This window comes from Chironomus tepperi, unplaced genomic scaffold (genome assembly GCF_022539635.2).
Source record: "Chironomus tepperi strain 1889 unplaced genomic scaffold, CSIRO-AGI_Ctep_v1 contig_12, whole genome shotgun sequence".
NCBI classification, from domain to species: domain Eukaryota; kingdom Metazoa; phylum Arthropoda; class Insecta; order Diptera; family Chironomidae; genus Chironomus; species Chironomus tepperi.
In genome coordinates, this window is record NW_027226134.1 from 202,744 (window position 1) to 222,674 (window position 19,931).

Genomic DNA, 19,931 nt, shown 5'->3' on the forward strand with positions numbered 1-19,931 from the left:
ATAAATCCTTTGATTAAAGAGTATAAAGGTTGGGTTCTTTGAAATTTGATCACTCTTTGCATGTTTCAGGAAGTGACAACAGCAAAAGGTCGTTATTTAACGGTTGTTTTTTGAAATTTTAATTTTTTGAAACCAACACAAATAAAGTTGGCATTTATTTGAAAATATTGCAATTTTTCCTTAAATAATGCAATTTTAGTCTGATTTTTACACGTTATATTTTATTTCTGTATTTCATGAATAACAATTCAATTTTAAGAGACCTACCTAGGGACTATTACAATTATTTATTGCGAAATAATCCCAATCAACTCAAATTTCTTCCAATGTTTACATTCAAAAATTCTACAAAAATCATAGTAACTCTCCAAAAAAACTCAAATCCAAAATAACCGTTTAAACATTTAATTGCTACCCCTTGCCATAACGATCTCTATCTCATGCTGTTATCATTTATAGGAAGAACATATTATAATATTACATTATTACTATCAAACATCCACATCATATTCGTCTCAAATGTCAAACGATGAAGACATGTGAGATAGCTGTACATAGAGAGTATAATATGAGGGCATCAGTAAAGAGTTTTCACACAAAAAAAGAAGGAAAACACAAATAGATGAAAGGATAGGATAGAAAAGAAGCTGGTCGAGAATGAGGAAGGAAAAATGATTGAAAAGAAAAACTTTAATGGGATTTTAAAAAAAAAATTCAATCATAAAAGTTTTTCCTATTCAAACTGAGTCATATCTATTGTGTATTATTTTATAGACCATTGAGAACGAAGTGTATGCATGAAATGTGATTACATCGTAATACATGGCGAAGGAAAAGAAGTTGTGTATTACATAAGAATAAACTTAATATCAAATTGCATCAATTGCATTTTCCTTCTACAACTTGTCAATAATTTTTGCTGTTGACTACACAACAACAACAACAATCCATATGACAGCTAGAACACGATGTAAGAAGAAACATGGCAAAAAATAAAGTGGAAAAAATTCAATTATGTTTGCAACATTGAAGAGCATCTAATGATTCGATTTTCAATCACATTTTCATTACACAGTCCATTTACGTTTCTGCAATTCTGTTTCTTCCTCCTTTTACATTACTCATTTATCATTTGACAATGTTCTATGCTTCATGCCTTTTTTTTTATTTCTTTTCTTATTATTTTGCATCTCAAGTCATTTAACAAAGATATTTTCATTTGTCAAATTTATTATGGTAACAAGAACATCTTTTGTGATGGCCATAGAAGCCAGTGCTGTATGAAGCAACAAGACAACAAATTTTATTTACTAATTAAATTTAATCTGATTTTAGAAAAGCTTTTCTAAACGAAAATTTGTCAAAAGGAAACCCGAGCGACACGTTGTTGTCACAAGGACACTGTCGCGCAACAGTGTCAACAACAACTTGTCACAAAGGAAATTATGAATTGTGTCGCTCGGGATATGTTCATCAAAAATATGATTATAGACCGGTTGGGTCTCATAAAAGTACATTATTGTGACTGTATAATAACAAAAGTCTTTTCCCGTGCATGAGGTTCAAAGAGAAACTTTTTTAGAACACTTGATGATGCGCATTTTATTCACAACGCCTTTTACCATTGCACTACACCCTAAAAATATATGTGCTCTTGCTATATACATACACAATACGTATAGAATTTTCTTTCCGTTTTTTCCATCATCTTCGGATATTTTTTGAGGTTATGTCACATTGTTTTTTTTTTGTTCCTTTTCCATACAAAAATATGCTCGACGTGCTTTTCACATTTTTATTTTCAGATATTTTTATTGTGCAGCACATACTCTGTTGTATTTATCAAACATCACAAATGATTTTTAATTGATTTCCGTCTTGTCATGTTGAAAAGAACTCTGTCCATCCACAAAACTTTTTTTTTTATTGCCATCCATTATCAAAGTCCACTTGTCACGTTTACAAAGAGCACAATGAGAAAAAAAAAATATAAATTTGTCGATTGTTCAATTCACTGAACCTGATAGGAATTCCTTCTTATTTTCTCCATTTTAGAAAAAAAAATCATTTAAGAATTTTTGCACAAAACATCCTCGGCGTGAAAAAAAAAGGGAAAAAAAGCTTCTTCAAGAGCTGATGAAAACACTGAATAATAGTAGTGTAGGCTCATGAGATGATTTTTTATGTTCACCGCACTGACTCAGAATTTGTATGGCAAAAATTTTCCCTCTCTCGCCCTCGCTTCGGTTTTTAGATTCATAAAGAAGCGAGCAGCACAGCACATAAAAAAAAAAACTTTCCCTTCATTTTGCGCATGTGAGTTTCTTTTCGTTGTGCGCCACCAACAACTTTTTTTTATTTTATTTTGGATATGAAGGGAAAAAAAAGAGAATCCGAAAAACGATCCCGACGATATTTATTGTATATATGTTGTTGTTGTATGTGCTCCTAGAGGATGAATAAGAAGAACGCAATAACAATATTTTCAACTGGCTCGCTGTGTTATCAGGACAAAGTCGTAAATAATACAAAGAAAGACATTACTTTACAACTTCTGGTTTCCTTCTTTATGGTCAAAACAATGTGTCCTTCGGATTCATTTGAATTTTTTGAAGTATTTTTTAATAATTTCCCTTGCTGAAAATAATTTTCCAGCTGAATTATTTTTAAGCATTGTCATTGTCCTATCTGTCTCTCTGTCTATCATTCTTGCGCTATAAGACTACATGTTATATTGTAAGGACGACAAAAATATATAAAATAAAGAAGAGGATTTAAGGAGATGTACCAGTAGTTTATATGAGCAATAAGAGAGAGATATTCAGGTGATTCTCTGGCAATATTTCAAGCCTTCTTATATCCGAGAAAGGAAAGAAAGATGCTGTCATTCTATGTGCACATCAGAGTTGCAAAACAGGTACCTGTAACAGGCAAAAACAGTTCAAATTCTTGATAAATTTGTAACGTTTTTGTTACAAAACCATACAAATTATCAAGAATTTGTAGGGTTTTTGCCTGTCACAGATGCCAGTTTTGCCACTCTGATTCACATCCATCTACATAAGACGACAACAATGTAATAAGGACAGCAGGGTCGATTGCTTATTATGTTCTGTATTCTTAAGAAAATTGAGTCTAGGCATTCAATTTTTAATAGACCAAACTTGAAATTGACCCCAAAAATGTGAAACTGATGGAAATTCATCAATTACCAATATTCTTGTCCAAAACCCTTTGGCTGTTCAGGTCATTGAGATGCTGATCTGCGCTAGGATCCCTACAACGCAATGAGCATTCTTTCAAGAGCTTGCTCTACTTGCGAGCATGCTTTCAGCTTACTATGCTGTTAAAAGCAAAGCATCTAAGCCTGCTAAGGGGCGTTTCGCGTCTAATGATTGTTTAACGACCGAGGGCGCGTCAGACCACTGCATTCAGTTAACCTGAGTAATGACTGACGAAGACTCAAACATTGTCGTACATACAATGATGCTGTGCCTCACTTATTTGTTGATACCAAACAAAAAAAAAATTTGAGGGAAATTATAATGAATATAAATGGACATTTTTGTGGTTATGAATATCACATGAACCTTAAAGTAAATTTATGCTTTTTTTTTTCTATTTCATGCCACTCATTAAACCTTTTTGAGGGGACTAAAATTGCTCCCTTTTTTTATCCTAGAGGCATTTTTTGTCACAGATAATGAAGACAAATTTACATCAATAAATAATTTTTAATAATTTCAAGGCACTTAATTTAGTCATAGACAGGATATAACTGACAAATTCTCGTTTGCTGAGTACATTTGAGTATGATTATGCACGTATCTGCATAAAATAAAAGTCCTTATTTTCCGGGATTTAATTTCTTTTCCATCTAATCCTTTTTGGATGCAATCTTCGACGTTTATGTAATGTTATACAAACACAGTTTTATGTAATAGCAATAACAATAATAAAATATAAATACTGACACGCATACAATAATAAAAAAAAGAATCAGATAATTTGATATCATTTTCTTTCTCACTCACTTTCCGTCTATGTCTCATATACATTGACTCTTTTTCCCGAAGCATGCATATACACACAAAGCATAAATAATAACAATATTAAGTTTTTCCAACATTTTCCTTGATGTAAAAATAGGATTTGAAAATTCCGGCATGGCTTGAGCATTTTGTGGGATATATTTAAGAAATTCAACGTCTGTGTGCGATGTCTTTGTGCCTGAAGTCCTGAATGGCAAAGACGACAGGATTTGACAGAAAGTAAAAGCAGCAAAGAACTTTTTTTTTTATTCAAACAAAATTAAGGCACGAAAAACATGCGGATGACAAAAATACGGAAATGTTGTGGTAGCAAAAAAAATCAATCCCCATTGTGGTGTTTGTGAAGTTTTTCATCATTTTAAGTATGTAGTTGTGGATGAGGGTATATTAAGTTAGCATTTTTCCTTCTCCCACAAAAATTTTTACTTCCTTTTTCTTCGGCTTGTTTACAAAAAAAAAAGAAGGAAAAGAAATGAATAAAATTCCCTGCAGACACCCACACACACATTTAAGGAATTTATTAAGGAAGAGAATTTTTCTTCTTCTTTTTTTTTTTGCACACCAACACATTATCTCATTTATCCACCCTATACACAGTACGTGCGAATATACATATTTTCTTATTATTATTATTATTATTTTTTATGTATATCCGAGAGCAACGGAAATTTTTTTTTTTTGGTTCAACGGAATCATTGGCATTGATATTACGTTATATTATGTTGTATGTATACACATGTACCTCATAGTCTCGGCATATTTCAAGAGGAGACGACGTCGAGTTTATTTTACATTGTACAAGCCATTTAGCACAATTCCACACGCACACATAAATGCCTTCTTTTTTTAAGCCATTTACATATTTTTTTTTTTTTCGGAAATCTATTAAGGTGTGTAGATTGTGGGTGGCTTGGTTGTGTGGCACATTTATTGATAGATATAGATGGGGGTAAATGAAAATAAATGAAAAACAATAAAAAAGCTCCAATGCTAAAATAAGATTCAGTATAGCTTTAAGCAAGCAAATATTCTCATTCTACCACGTAGTGTAGTATTACGCTATGCTGCTTGTGCCTTTATTTTCTCCTCTTTTTTTTTGAGTTGCGTCGTTCTTCCTGTTTTTATTCCGCATAAAGCTTCATAATTGAGCCATATTTTTGCTTTCACCTACATGTGTTACTCTCGTTTCATTCAAATTATGTCGAAACATTTTTGTTGCCTATTGTCTTTTATTGATATAAATGAATGGCAAATTATGACGATAGCTACATGACATTCAATCCTATAAGCTAGTGCTCTCTTTTTTCTTGTTAAACAATTTTTTTTCATGTGGCATTGCTATTTTAAAATTATAGATATTAATGCACCACATACGGAATGGGGGTTGGTTTTTGGGGGATGTGAAGGAAGATTAGCTTCACTTTGAGTATTTTTTCTCATAAAAATTCCATTTAGCAATGGAATGTTATATACATATATAATTTACTGGTACGACTCTAATGTCACTTTATACAAATTTTTTTCCATCTCCTCCTTCTTCTCGTTTTTATAAAAAATAAAACTTTCTACTTCATACCACCGACCAATGATGCTGTAAAAAAACTCTTTACTTTCTCGTTAGATTTGTTTTCTCCTCTTCCTTTATGTGTATGGTGGTTGGTATCTTATCGCTTATGTCTTGAAGGAATTTTATAATGGCAATGGCAGAAGCACCGAAGAGTACATTCTTCAATGTTAAAGAGTACGAGAAAAAATTGGAAGCAGAAAAAAAAAATCAATAAATGAAGAATGGCAAACCGTCATGTACGTGTATTGATGGAATATCTAGAGGAACTGAGGAAAAACTAGTGAGAAAATTTTTTCCAGCAAGGCCTAACTCATGTTAAACATTTTCATTCTACTTACAAGCATCATAATGCTGTTACTAAATTATTATGTATGAAGGATGTAAGCGAACATATTTCAACATCAGAATGATGTTAAACATAAGAAAAAGAAGAAAAGTTTTGTAAGATTTAGTCAAACAACAGATATATCACTAGCATCCGAATCGACGACATGTCTTCTTCATCATCCATATTACATCCAAGTGACAAAACAAAATGTAAAAATTTAATAAAAACAAAATTGTGCCTTTATTCTTACTTAAATAGTGTTGTTGAGAACATGAAAATCTACTAATATAGCCATTCCAATAATCTCTCAAAAACATATTGTCAATAAAATGATTTTATAGACAGCAATTCATCAGTTTCGAACAGAGTTGCAAAATAAACACTTGTCGCAGACAAAAACCTTACAATTTCTTGATAATTTGTATGGTTTTGTAACAATTTCTTAATAATTTGTATGGTTTTGTAACAATTTCTTGATAATTTGTATGGTTTTGTAACAATTTCTTGATAATTTGTATGGATTTTTAACAATTTCTTAATAATTTGTATGGTTTTGTAAGAAAAACCACTCAAATTAACAAGAAATTGTACTGTTTTTGCCTGTGCCAGGTGCCTCCTTTGCAACTCTGCTTTCGACTGTTAAAATCTCATCTCAATTGAAATCAATTTTCTTCATCTTTTTCCTTATTTTTGCTGTCTTTAAACACAATAAAAATGTTAAAAAAATTGGAAGGAGATAACGATGTGTTGTCGTAAAAACACAAGAAGGCACACACAAAATAATGTAACGTAGAACATAACAATATTATACAATACATTACAATGACAGACGATCGTTCATCATGAAGGAAAAAAATGGCAATAAAAAGGCGCCAAAGAGATTATAAAATTCCTCTACCGTCCCCTATTTCTTTTTTTTTTTTGTTTTTATTTCACGAATTATTGTCATCCCTATACAGCATCGCAAGTGCGAAAAATCCGAATATTGTCCAGAACATTGCCTTTATTTTTTTGCGGCGTAAATATTGTTAGGGGGAAAATAAAAATGGTGATAATAGCACATAGTACAAGAAATTAAATTGAAAGAAATCTCTGAAAATGAGGAAAAAAATCTTTTTGTGGACACAATTTGATGTGCGTAGAATAATAAATTATATATGTATCATCATCATCAATATTATTGTCGTTTTTTTTTACATCCTTCAACTTTGTCCACTCAATAAATCTGTTTTAATATTAGCAAATGAATAAAGTATCGTGGAGTGAAGATGGGGATTTAGTCAGAATATAGCCTGAGAGCACTAAGACTTTGAATATAATTCGTAACGGAGATGGAAGAACGTATCGGGAAAATCGTGACGGGAAGAAAATGGAGTAAAAAAAAAAGTTTTTTCATTAATAATTATTAAGACTTTATAAACCATAAGGGATAATCAATACTCGAAATGAATGAAGCTTAAGTGGAAGAAGAAGCAGAAAAAACTTTTCATTTGTTATCAATCTGGTTCCTCCCTACTTTTATTATCCATGAAATAAAATCGATATTGAGTTATTGTGAGATAAGTAAATAAGTCTACAGATCTTAATATTGTATTGATAGTCAGAGTGATGGATTAACTTCACTAATCTTCATTTATACTTATTCTCAGATATTCATTGTTTAATAACCAGCATATGTGATCAAATTCTTTATTAAAAATCAATCCACTGTACATTATTTGATGCTGATTTCATCAAATGATTGAAATATGCTTGCTCATAATTGACATTTGAAGGGGTTTAAGCCTGGAGCATGTAAATGCAATATTGTCAGTGGATACCCGAACCGACAAGGAGGATGCTTATGGATATGCTTTATAGACGTGTTCAGGGAGGAAAAGGGAGGAAGGAGGCTAGCTGGTGGTTTGAGATCAAATTTTTGGCTATGTCCTGGAATGCTCTATTGTATTAATTGAGTATACTCATGAACACACGCATTTAAGAGAGGATACTCAGTGTCTTTTCCACTAGATACACCCCTGAGATGTGCGTCTTAACCTTTTCCACTAGATACACCCCTGAGATGTGCGTCTTAACCTCAAAAATCTAGAAGACCTACCCCCTTAATTGTATAGTCGGAAATCGTTCATTAGTGAATGACATAAATCTTCAATTTATTACAACAATTGGAGCAAAATTTTTTCGCTATATATTTAAATGAGTGAATGAATAATGAGTCACAAATTTTTCATCATCATCAAAAATGTGCGTCATCTACACAGAAATTTTTTTTGCTAGTTTGTGAATAAATTTATTTCCTGATTTCTTTATTCTCAACGCCTCATTCCCTAAATAACAAAATTTTCTTTTTCTCAATGATATTCAGCACAAAATAGTGAATTCGCCATGCCACAATGATTATGCAATATTAATAAAAATTATTTAAATTTAAAATTCGTATTCTGGGAAAAATAAAAATGTCGAAGCATCTCTTCCCGTTAAAAAAAATAAATCCTAATGAAATAAGCACATGGCTTAACTAAAATTCATTATAAATTCGTCACTCATTGCGAATTCCTTAAATACAATTCAAATGAATCATCATCGTTACTGACTATTATAGTCATCAATACATTTTCTCCACACTCAATTATGACTGTACGTCACATTCTTTTTTGTGACTATATGCTGCACAGACGAAGACGAAAGCAAAAGAAAAAATTTCACTTTATTAATTTGAAGTATAACAGTACTTTAGACATGGAAGAAGAATTTTCGCGAATCTATTCAAGATATTTGTCATTATTATACAAACATCATCTATTGTGTGTCAGCATTGAATATGGAAGCGAAAGAAATTTTTTTTTTGACACTGATTGAAAAGGCATATCAGGAAATTTACTCGCGTTTGCTGCTCATCTCATCTGAATGATGATGAATGCAGTCATTAATAAAATTTTTTTCATCCTCAATGCTTATAAACGACGTGGTTGCATGCCTGATGGCTGACTAGAAAGCAGACAATTGACAAATTTTTATCATCAACGAAAATTAACACTTCGTTTCATATTTTTTTCCTCACTCTAACGACACATACCCATTTCCTTCATTCATTTTTCAATTTGTCACACCGAAAAATGTTCATCTCGATGCAGTCATTGTAATGTAACAAAAAAAAGATTTTTTTTTTATCTCAATATGGTGATATTTTTTGCAACAAATAGAGAGATGCAACAATTGTTACATCATGACGATGCATTTTTGCAGTCTGTTCAAATGATAATGTTATTACACATATTGTGTAAATGCAGCAATGCCTGCTAATCTGTGTGACGTTAGATGTTTGCAACTTACAATTAGCAGTTTGTGGAGAAATTTTGGACAAAATGCTGTTGAAATTAGGGTTTGGCTAAGAATCTTAGGCTTGAATTTCTTGCATTTCAGATGCATAGGTCTGCAGGGTTATGTGGTACTTTATGGTTCGTCCAAGGTTGCAGACTTGCAAATTTGAACGAATCTTAGTCTAAATGCTTCCAAAATGTAGCCTCAAACAGCTCAATGTGATTGCTAGGGCATAACTTTCCTCAACAGGCAATGAGACCGCTTTTAGGGATTTTATGTACCATGGAGGCATGCTCTTTGCGTATTAGGGTACGCAATATTAACGGTAAGATGCAAAGTTGCATTAAAAGCTGATTTCGACTCAAATTGTGCCTTATTGAGATAATTATCCACAAAAAGGTTTAGAATTCGTTGTCTATATACAATGTTTCATTCAGAACTCAGCCAATGAATTTAGAATTTAGTAACAAAGTAAAGAAATGAATTAGAAGCTATACGAGACTGAAATTTGCTAATTTTATACAGCACACAAATGCACGCAAAAAAAATGTTATTTTTTCCTCTCAAAGCGCCAGGGAATAATGCAATACGACACAATATCCCATACATATATTTCAATACACACACGTGAAGATGAACTTTTTTTTTTCATTTCATTTATGTATTCACTATATTCTCAGCTATTTTTATGAATGAAAAAAAAGAGCAAGCGGTAGCGAACGAAACAATATGCAATGTAAATGGAATGAATATTGCTTTAGGAATATAAAAAAAAAATTATAGCACGCAAATTGTTTGCTATGACTTTTTGCTTCCTTCATTCATTTTAGCACATGTGGATGTGTACAATATATTTCTTTTCCAGAATGTGTTCTGACAGCCTTATTGCATCATCTCATGTACATAAATTTGCTGTTTTGAACTCTTTTTTGGCTCTTAATTATGCGTAGAGTTCTATAGTGGACATAGAAAGCCGTTAGAAGCCTTAATTGAGAGATAGAAGGCTGTAGGTACCGTAATGGTGTTGCTGTAACAAGCAAGCATGGGTTAGAAGCACGGAAATCAAGGAAACTAGTCAATAGCCAATTTTATAAGGAGTCTAGTCGACTAAACTCGACTTTTCCATCCAATTCGACTTCGAACTCTACTTTAACGTATTTCCTTCCACTCAGCAACCTCAAATGTCTGCCAATAACTGCATACATCAAGATATCACATTGAAAAACTGACCAAGAAGCAAACAACATTACATAAGACAATCTTCAGTCTTTATGAAAAATGTTCCGTTTTATATACTGCAAAAAAGCCATTGAAAGAATATAATTTAATTAAGAAGGTCTTAAATCATTGAGAATTTGAATTAAAATGGAAATAAAAAGAAAAGCGGGATGAAAAAGTACAAAAAAATCGAAAATAATTTACAGTTTACGACTTTTTCTTCTTATATCGTCTCGCAAAAGCAGCGGACTGACGAAAGTGAAACACTCTTTCACATGAATGATTTAAAATAGATATCTTAGAGACAGTTTTTTTCTTTTCTTTCCATTTCTCCTTGTGTCGCGAAGTTACTTCTCATGTTGATGAAATAAAATAAATAAAAAAAAACTGATGAGAATTGCGTTTGCCAGGGACAAAAAAGAAAGAAAAAATTATATATATTTTTTGCAATACTATTATTAAACTGCAGAGTGCGAAACGACTTCTGAAAATAGACCGTCTCTTCGAAGCCACTACGTGATTATTAAAAGAATTTTTTTTTTATTTTCTCTTTTTCCTTGCTGTTTTTCCGAGACGCGGCTAGACAATTTTGAAACACTTTTCTATAAATTTGTGACGTGAATCTGTGCGGCTTTTTCATCAATTTGCATGAATGTCTGACTCGACTTTTTTTTACATTTCATTTTTGAGTCGAAATGAACGGAAAGTAAAGAAATGAATAACAATAAATATAACTGAACTATTGGACTTAACACACAATAAGGAACAGTTAATATAGTATAAATGATATCAACATCATCAATACCCAAACGCGTGTAACATAATTAAAGTTTAATGAACATTTATTATTAGCATTTTTCGTTATTTTAAATATTAGACACGAGAAGAAAATGAAAATCGTCTGCAGAAAAAATAAAAGTAACAAATCAAAAGGAATATACGTAAACGTGTTTAAGGAAATGATGATATAATTTAGTTTCTCATCATCATCATGATCGTCGAGGTAACAAGATTCATAATTTAACTAATCAACTTATGAGTGGACTAACTAACTAATCAATATGCGTGTTTCACAATCAAGATGAAATTACCATAAAGACATTAAACCATCCCGTTGGAATGTTAATCTTATCGTTACGGCTGTATTCAACATTCTTTCACTCGGCTTCTTTCATTTCTTTTTCTTATTTCTTTCAACCTGTTTCTCTAGATTCCAGAAAATATACAAAAAAAAAAAATAAACACAACAATCTTTCAATACGTTTCTTAGCGTACACGAGTATAGTAAAAAAATTTATATATAGTATGTAAGAAGAAATGCAACAACTGTAGTTTGATGACCACGATGATGAATATTTTGAGTCATATAGGAATATTGCAAGTAATGGATGATCGAGTGATAAGCACTGTTAGTGACTCTATTCATTTACTTGCTAGGAATCCGCAAAAATCTGGCCTCAGATCAACATGACTTTAGCTCCAGACCAGATTCAATGAAATTCAGCTGGATCCCAGAGTGAAGTCGGCCTGGGACCCAATTTTCGACCATTTCTACATCATGTGCTTTCTGGGACTTTTCTAGAGATAGACTTTAAAATCCGGCCTACAAAAGTTTTAAAAGGCCCTCTATAGACGACAGGAAGGAGCTTCTTCATTTGAATCCTGCCAACTCTGGCAGAAGGAAGTCAAAATTTCCAAGATTGCTGAATTCCCTGAGGATTCTTCAAGATTTATGGCAGTTCAGGCAATGCCTTGGCTACCTCAAATATCTTAAGTCGTTAGTTTATCCAAAATCTGACACCAGACTGACATGGCTCTGGCATGAAGCCGAATTCTCCACCAAATCAGAGTCACGTCGTCATGAAGCTAGATTTTTGATCAATTAACCAATTTGAGTAGTTTGGATACGCGTCAGCGTCCTATTAATGATGTATTTACGAATAATGAGATAGAGTTAAGGTAGAGTATTGAGCCGCATGTTTTAACTATCTTTATTTCATTTAGACATATTATTATTATTTATATTTAAATATTACGACTTTTTCTTCTATTTTTTTTCTACTTCTCTTTCTTTACAGTTATTGTCAATATGATGAAATTTTTTTTCCTATCGTCTTCTTCTTCATCATCGTTCATATAATATAATATAATATAATAGGTATGCATATGAGCAAATACATATTAAAGTAAAAGTCACAACTTCAGTATATCTCAAAATGGAATTAGAGAAGTAAAAAAAAAAAATTCCCACAGTTTTTTTTTGTACCATTTCATCTCTGTTGTGGTATGAAATTCCACAAGACTTCAGCACTCAATGGATGGACGATAACATCAATTATTGATTGTGCAAAAAAATATATACTTAAGGTTCATCGCGGCGTAAAGTGTCTGTAAAGCAAGCCAGACGAGACATTTAAATTTCATACGAAGAGGAATTAAATTTTATGTCAAACGAGAGAAAGAAATGTGCAGAAGTTATGAGAAAGTATCCCACGCTTATGTCTTCCTTCTACTGACATTATATTGTGTGAGTTCTCAATATAAATGCCTTCTCCTGTATACACACCACTTTTTTTTATTTCATATCATGTGCTATTCGAACAGTGTCTCTTTTATGCCTGCTTTTGGTCTTATTGTTTGCGCTAAATTCTTTTTTGGACGAAAAACACGTTTTCTTCTTAAAAAATTCGCTTCTTCTGCTCTCCATTGGTGTCTTACAACAAAAACGGCGGCAAAAATGAGAAGAAACGAAAAAAAAATAAAACAACACAGAAAAGTATGTGGTGAAAAGGCTACAAACAACCATACCGATTGGAATTTTGAGTGTGCCTTAAAAATATATATATATACATACATATATCTTACTGATAGAAAGACAGAACAGAAAGAGCGCTAACTATATGAGGCAACATAAATATCTTTTAAATTCATCTTATTAAAGAAACTCGATTTCTCTGGAATCAAATATTAGCATTTATTGCTGATGATGTTATTTCTTGCCTTCAGGTTGGGGAGCACAAAAATATTTAAACTTATTTTTGTTGCCTCTCATTCGTCTCAAGCCACAAAATAAAAAGATTTTTTTTAGCAAGAATTTCTAATCTAAAAATCAATACTTTTTATATCCTCTAAATCATCGCACATTCCTTTTCTCACATTCCAGTTGGGGGGCTTGATTATGAGTGGCGTCTAGCACTAATAGGCAAAGAGCATGCTTTTAGTAACATGCTCTACTTGAATATACTAGGAGAGCATGCTAGTGAGCGTGATATTAGCTTATTCTGCTCATGACAGCATGCTCTTCTGCTAGGATACGACACGAGGACGACCAAAAGATTCATGGAAGGAAGCCATTGATAGCAGAGCTCGAAGTCGACTTGAATCTCGAGTTGACTGGTTGATAGAGACAGTATTGCATTTGATATTGGAAATTGGCAAACGATAGCCAGCAATAGGGCCAGTTAGGCGACACCTAAGGGAGGACAGCGATCACAATTGATCTGTACGTACAGTGAAGTAAGTGTAAGTCTATGACAATATATTTTTAGCACATTTTAGATAATTTGTGATATTTTATGACAAAATTCCGTTCTTTAATCATGGCTGTCAATATTTTGATTCTGTTCTCATAAATTCCGCTTCTGTCGGTCACGAGTACCCACATCTAAACTAGTTTGGACTTTGATCTCTGCTACTCTATTGCTGTCTCAAATTATAGACATAATAAGTGAACAAACCCAAACAATCTGAACAGAAATTCGAAATTTAGATACTTTATTAATGATAACATAGAATAAAAAGTCTGGCGAGTCTATCAACACAATTTGCGATAAAAAAGTATATATTTTTTTCAATAAAAGATAATTTTTTGAGCTGATCCAGTCTAAATTTAATTTATCTATCATCAGATCTATTTCATATTTTGTCATTACACAGACATGACATTTTTCATATATTTTTAGTTCTTATATCCAAGGAAGTAAGTTAAAGAATTTCTGACGATTGAATGAGCAAAAATTTACCGATAATTGATATAAAATTGATTTAGTTTCATTGTTTGTTTTCTTTCCTTTCCTGTTGCAGACAGTTCGTACTGTATGTGATTTCTTTTTATTCCTTGTACAAATTCGAGAATTTTTACAGTTTATTTCAAAATAAAAAAATAAAATTAGTAAGAGTACAGCAAAAAATAAAAAAAAAAAAAAAATCTCAGACGAAATTAACGAAGAAGAAATATTTATCTTCGGCCTTTTGTTCTGTGATTCTTATTCATTCTGAAACAATTTTATTTCTCTTTTTTTTTGCCTTCTTATTTCTCGATTCATTCTTCGTAGATACAAATTTTGCTTTATTTTTTTTTATATATATCGCATATCGTTAGTTTGTATACGTATGTCTGATGTGAGTTTTGCATGTATACAATATACGTATGATTACACTCTTTTTTTATATTCGAGTATAGTTCATATATGTAACGTATACTAGAAAAGCCATACACATAACGCTACAAAATGAATTGTTTCCGGTCCCTATTTTTTTAAAATATAGCAAAAACCTTTTGCATACACATTCATACACAGTGTTCTACTTGAGTATGTGTAGACGATAATCGGAATAGCTTTCCTGGTTTCGTCTATAAGAATCTTCTTCAATATTATAAAATTATGAACAAGTGGCAAGTTGAAGATGGAAATATAATAATAAAAAAAATTATTACGAGAACATGCATGATCTTAATGTTAATTTTTTTTTGTAATTTGCCCAAGCGGAATACATGATGTCAAACCTTTTATACATTCTCACTTCCCTTTCCCAAATCCGAAGAAATTGAAAGAAAAAAAATAACAGAATTTATATTCCTACAACTTTTCACATAAAACAATCACATGTCATAAAACGCCTGTCGACTGCTAAATTTAAATTTCTTTACATTTTGTCTTTTTCTTTCGTTTTTTTTTTAAATTGATAAGAAACAACAAAAAAGAAATAAGTAAGGTAGTTCTTTTTCAGCCATAAATTGAACTGCAAAAATAAATAATAGAAAAAAAGTCGTCATAAATTCTCTGTTGTTGTTGTTGTTGGATATATACACCCAAAACACAAATCGGGTAAGCAGGAACAACCGAACGTCAAAAAAGTCTATTTCCTTCCCGTATTTCATGTTTCATATGTTGTTAGAATGTGTGCAATATGAGCAAAATAAATAACAAAGCAGAGTTGCAAAACAGGCACATGTGACGGGCAAAAACCTTTCAATTTCTTGATAATTTGTATGGATTTCGTAAAAAACCATACAAATTATCAAACATTTGTATGGTTTTTGCCTGTCTTTATAATTTGTAGTTTCTCAGACAAAAACCGTACAAATTCTTGATGATTTGTATGAATTTGTAAGAAAAACCATACAAATTATCAAGAATTTGTATGGTTTTTGTCTGTCACTGCCTACTTTGCAACACTGTAACAAACACTTAATTTTAATTCTGAAAAAATTTGTTACAAAGAATTTTAATCGGCAATAACAGCAAATAAACATTGAAACTTAATGTTATTCAGGATCTTGTGTAAACAGTTCAGATTCAAATCTTTGTTTTAATTAAAAAAATATCAATTTTGATCATGCTAACAGCAATAAAAAGGTATTTTCATATTTTAAGTTGATTTAGATGTCATAAAAATGTTTATAGGATTTTCTTAAATTCCATATAAAGTTGTAAACTATTAAAAAAGTTTAATTATCAAGTATTTCCGACTGCTTGAAGTGAACAAAAACAGTCATTTCCGAAAATTCATTTGTTTAAGTCATAAAAAATTATTAAAAACACACACATGAATATTTTTCAACAATTTCAAGGAAGTTAAGTTTTGATGCAATAAAAAATCATAAAAAATTTCTCAACATACCTCTATCATTAGAAACAGCTTCCAATGTCTCCAAAATCTCATCTTTATGTGTAAGTATCACATCCGCTGACTCTGTTTGCAAGACGCATTCCAGGACACGTGGATAAAGTTCTCTGTAATTAAAAAAATAAAGGAATTTTTGTTTGTGATTAGTTTTATTGGAACTTGAAAGGAATGTAAAAAATGATGTTGAATTTAAATTTAAAATGAGTTGTAAAAATATAAAGAATCTCAAAGAAGCAATCAACCGCACGATATTGCTTATACATATGTATATAGATATATGAAGAGAAGAGAAAAAAAAATATAACTGTAAATAAATTAAAGCACTGTGGGAAAATTTATTGGAAAAAAATAAAAAGCCAGTTTGACAAAAAAAAAAAAAATATCATCAGCATGTGAATCGTTCATTACTTCATTTTACCAACACCAAATACATTCAGACTGCATTCTTTCGTTATCATCTCAAAAAAAAACGAAAAAGAAATATGACAAATGAAGTAGAAAGAAGAAACATGAAAGAAAAGAAAGAGAAATAACAGAAAATGTGGACGAGCTGCAAGGAATAAACCAAAAAAAAAAGATCTTTTTTTCTTTCTCTCTTTCATTCTGCGCTTTTGTGTACCTTCACAAGCGTATATGCAGCATTTGTATGAGTAGTCTTGGACGAAGAGGCCTGAAAAATTCTTAGAATTTCATCAGAAGGAAAGGAAAAGAAAAAAAAAACGTGTTAAAAGAAGATGAAAGAAGAAGCAAAAAATGTCGTTCATATTCTTATTTCATTTTCATCGTTTTTTATTGTTATTATCTTACGATGGATGATGATGATGATGCTGATGCTTTGAGCATCATTTCTGTATCTTTTAAAATCATGAATGAGATTTTGGTTTGAATTTTTGAATTTTTTGTATGGTTTTTTGACGGAATTGGAGGGGTTTGAGTAGTGATTGAGGTTATGGCTCACTTAAGGGGTAGTGGCGTCTACTAATTTTTAAATACGGGTACGGGCGAGTTTGTAGACATAGAAGGTAATATGAATCGACCAAGAACTACAGGACTGTAATTTCTGAATTTTAGATGCTTAGGCCTGCAGTTTAAGACTGTACTTTATAGGTCGTCCAAAGATGCAAGCCCGAAATTTTGATTGAGCCCTAGAAGTTGATCATCACACTCGAACACATGTTCAGCGTTCAGACATAGCTCATTCTCATGAGTATACTCACAAAATTGAGAATGCTCAATTGAATTCTTGAGTATACACATGAGCACGCTAATTTAAGTTCGTATACTCAATTTAAATTAAAGACAGACGCCATTTATACCAAATACCCTCAATAGCATCATTCTACAGCTTTGAATCCCAACAACAAAAATTGCCTCCAAAAAAAAAAAAGAATCAAGTCAACAATGTAAGAATGTTCTGAATATGATTGTAGACCTTAAAACTGAGAACAATAAGAGACGAAAAAAAAAATCGTTGGAATTTTGGGAGAGCATGAGCAAAAGAAAAAAAGAATCAACAATATATGGTAGACAACAAAAAAAAAAAGAGTCGATGTGTGTAACGATGAAGAAAGAGATAGATCCTTTCAAAGAAATGTATGCCTTCATCAACGCTATAACTGATAATTTTTTTTTTTTGTCTTTTATTTCATATACACATAAAATGAGAAGCGTTAAACATAAGCAAAGACCACCCGTACTATAAAGAGAAAGAGAAAATTGTGTGTATATATATTTTACATTTCTCCAATCGTTTCTTTTATGAAATAAAATTCCTTACTGTTTCATGCCTTTATCGCTTAAAGAACTTCTCATTTATTTTGTTCTTTTAGCGCTTTTACTTCTTATTTATATTTTTTTGTTGCTTTTTTCACTTCCATCCGATTACATGTGAATAAAGTAATCTTTCAATTATCTACAAATACTATTGCAGTTATAAAGAATTCCAGCGTAATGAAAACACGTTTCATTCATGCAAAAAAAAAAGATTCTCTTCCTCCCGAATGAATGTATAAGAGAAGAACATGTATATAAATGGAACGAATAAAGAATGTATCATCAATCAAAAAGGAAGTACAAGCAAGTATTGTAAAAGTAAACATGAATTTACGCGATCCTCGAATTTACGCCGTTCATTTATAATTGAGTTTTTTTGTCTAGAGAAAGCCACCAATAATAACATTTTTTTAATCAAGCCAGAAAAAGCGTCACAAATCACATGTGATCGCCATTCAGTAAGAAAAAAAAAAGTCATGAATGAATTGATAAAGTGTAAAATATGTACAGTACAATTCGCACGATACTTATGACAATTGAAATAATTTGACTTAATCAAATAATTTCAGAGTTTATTACTACTAAAGCTTGTCTCGCTTGTATTGGCCATTTTTTATCGAGTTTCTAATTTTATTTTTCAAAAAAAAAAATAGTTCAAGGCTTGTGAATCAATTAATTCATCGTTGGCACAGAATTTACGCAAAAAACAGTAATTTATTAAGAAAATTTAAAAGGTTTTTGGAAAAGTCGTAAAATATTTGGATTTTTGAAGAGTTTGGAATCGACCAGAGTTGAATCGACTGCCCAAAGACATACAAAGAGCATGCTTTTAGGTACCGTACCATGAAAGCATGCTCTTTTGGGTACCGTACCTAAAAGCGTTCTCTTTGTCTGTTATAGGAGTCGAATCGACTTTTCCATACAAAATCCGAGTCGACCACAAGCTCTGGTTTATTCATTTATGAAGGAACATTAGGTTCTCATGCCAAAAACCAGAATTATTTCAAATGGTGAAATACTCAAACCGAAATGTTGGGCGCCAAAAATTACATAAAATACCAATTTCACCATAATGCCCAAAAATAAGTAGTTTAGGGATCTAAAAACTCGTGAAACACTAGTGATGCCTAGCAAGCATGAATATCAAAATTCAAAAGCATATGAACGCCATTTGTGATCGACACCCAAGCTACAATATGAAAAAATTAGGAATTTTTTGAGTTAGTTTATCATAGAAAATTAAATTTTGAAAATGCAGACATAACTATAGTATGATATTCTTTTCTTATTCTTTTTACACATTTTTTATTTGATTGTATGAGTAATTCTTTTTATTTTTCATTTCTCTCTTTCTCGCGCCTCATACATCAAGTCAGAGTAGAAGAAAAAAATAAAAACACACCAAGCAAACAAGAGAACCAAGCAGCCAACATTTAATAAAAAAAAAAAAAATTTAGTATGAAAAAAGGGGCAATGATCGATTAAAAAACATTCATGTGTGGAAAAAGAAAGAAAACGTCGACTGGTGTGGATGGCAAAGTGGATGAAGAAGAAAGAATATTAAACGGGACTATTTTCAATTGTAGCAACATATTATACATACTACGTCAGATAATTCTTTTTTATTATATATATATATTTTCTAAGCTTCTTCTCAGTTTTGAGTCAATACAATACATACATATATGTATGATCCGCTATAGTATACAATGTATATAACATAATTCGCTCGCAACAACAAAACGCCATTCATAAATTTAAA

General features: G+C 31.4%; 1 protein-coding gene across 2 annotated transcripts in view; it reads right to left on the reverse strand.

The window, feature by feature from the left end:
• Positions 1-19,931, reverse strand: part of LOC139088194 (serine/threonine-protein phosphatase 4 regulatory subunit 1-like) — a 62,511-nt gene that overhangs the window by 7,900 nt on the left and 34,680 nt on the right. For both annotated transcript variants that reach the window (XM_070637289.1, XM_070637297.1), the window contains one exon: positions 16,391-16,503. In XM_070637289.1, coding sequence (XP_070493390.1) covers positions 16,391-16,503 — 113 coding nt within the window. The remainder of the gene's footprint in view (positions 1-16,390; positions 16,504-19,931) is intronic.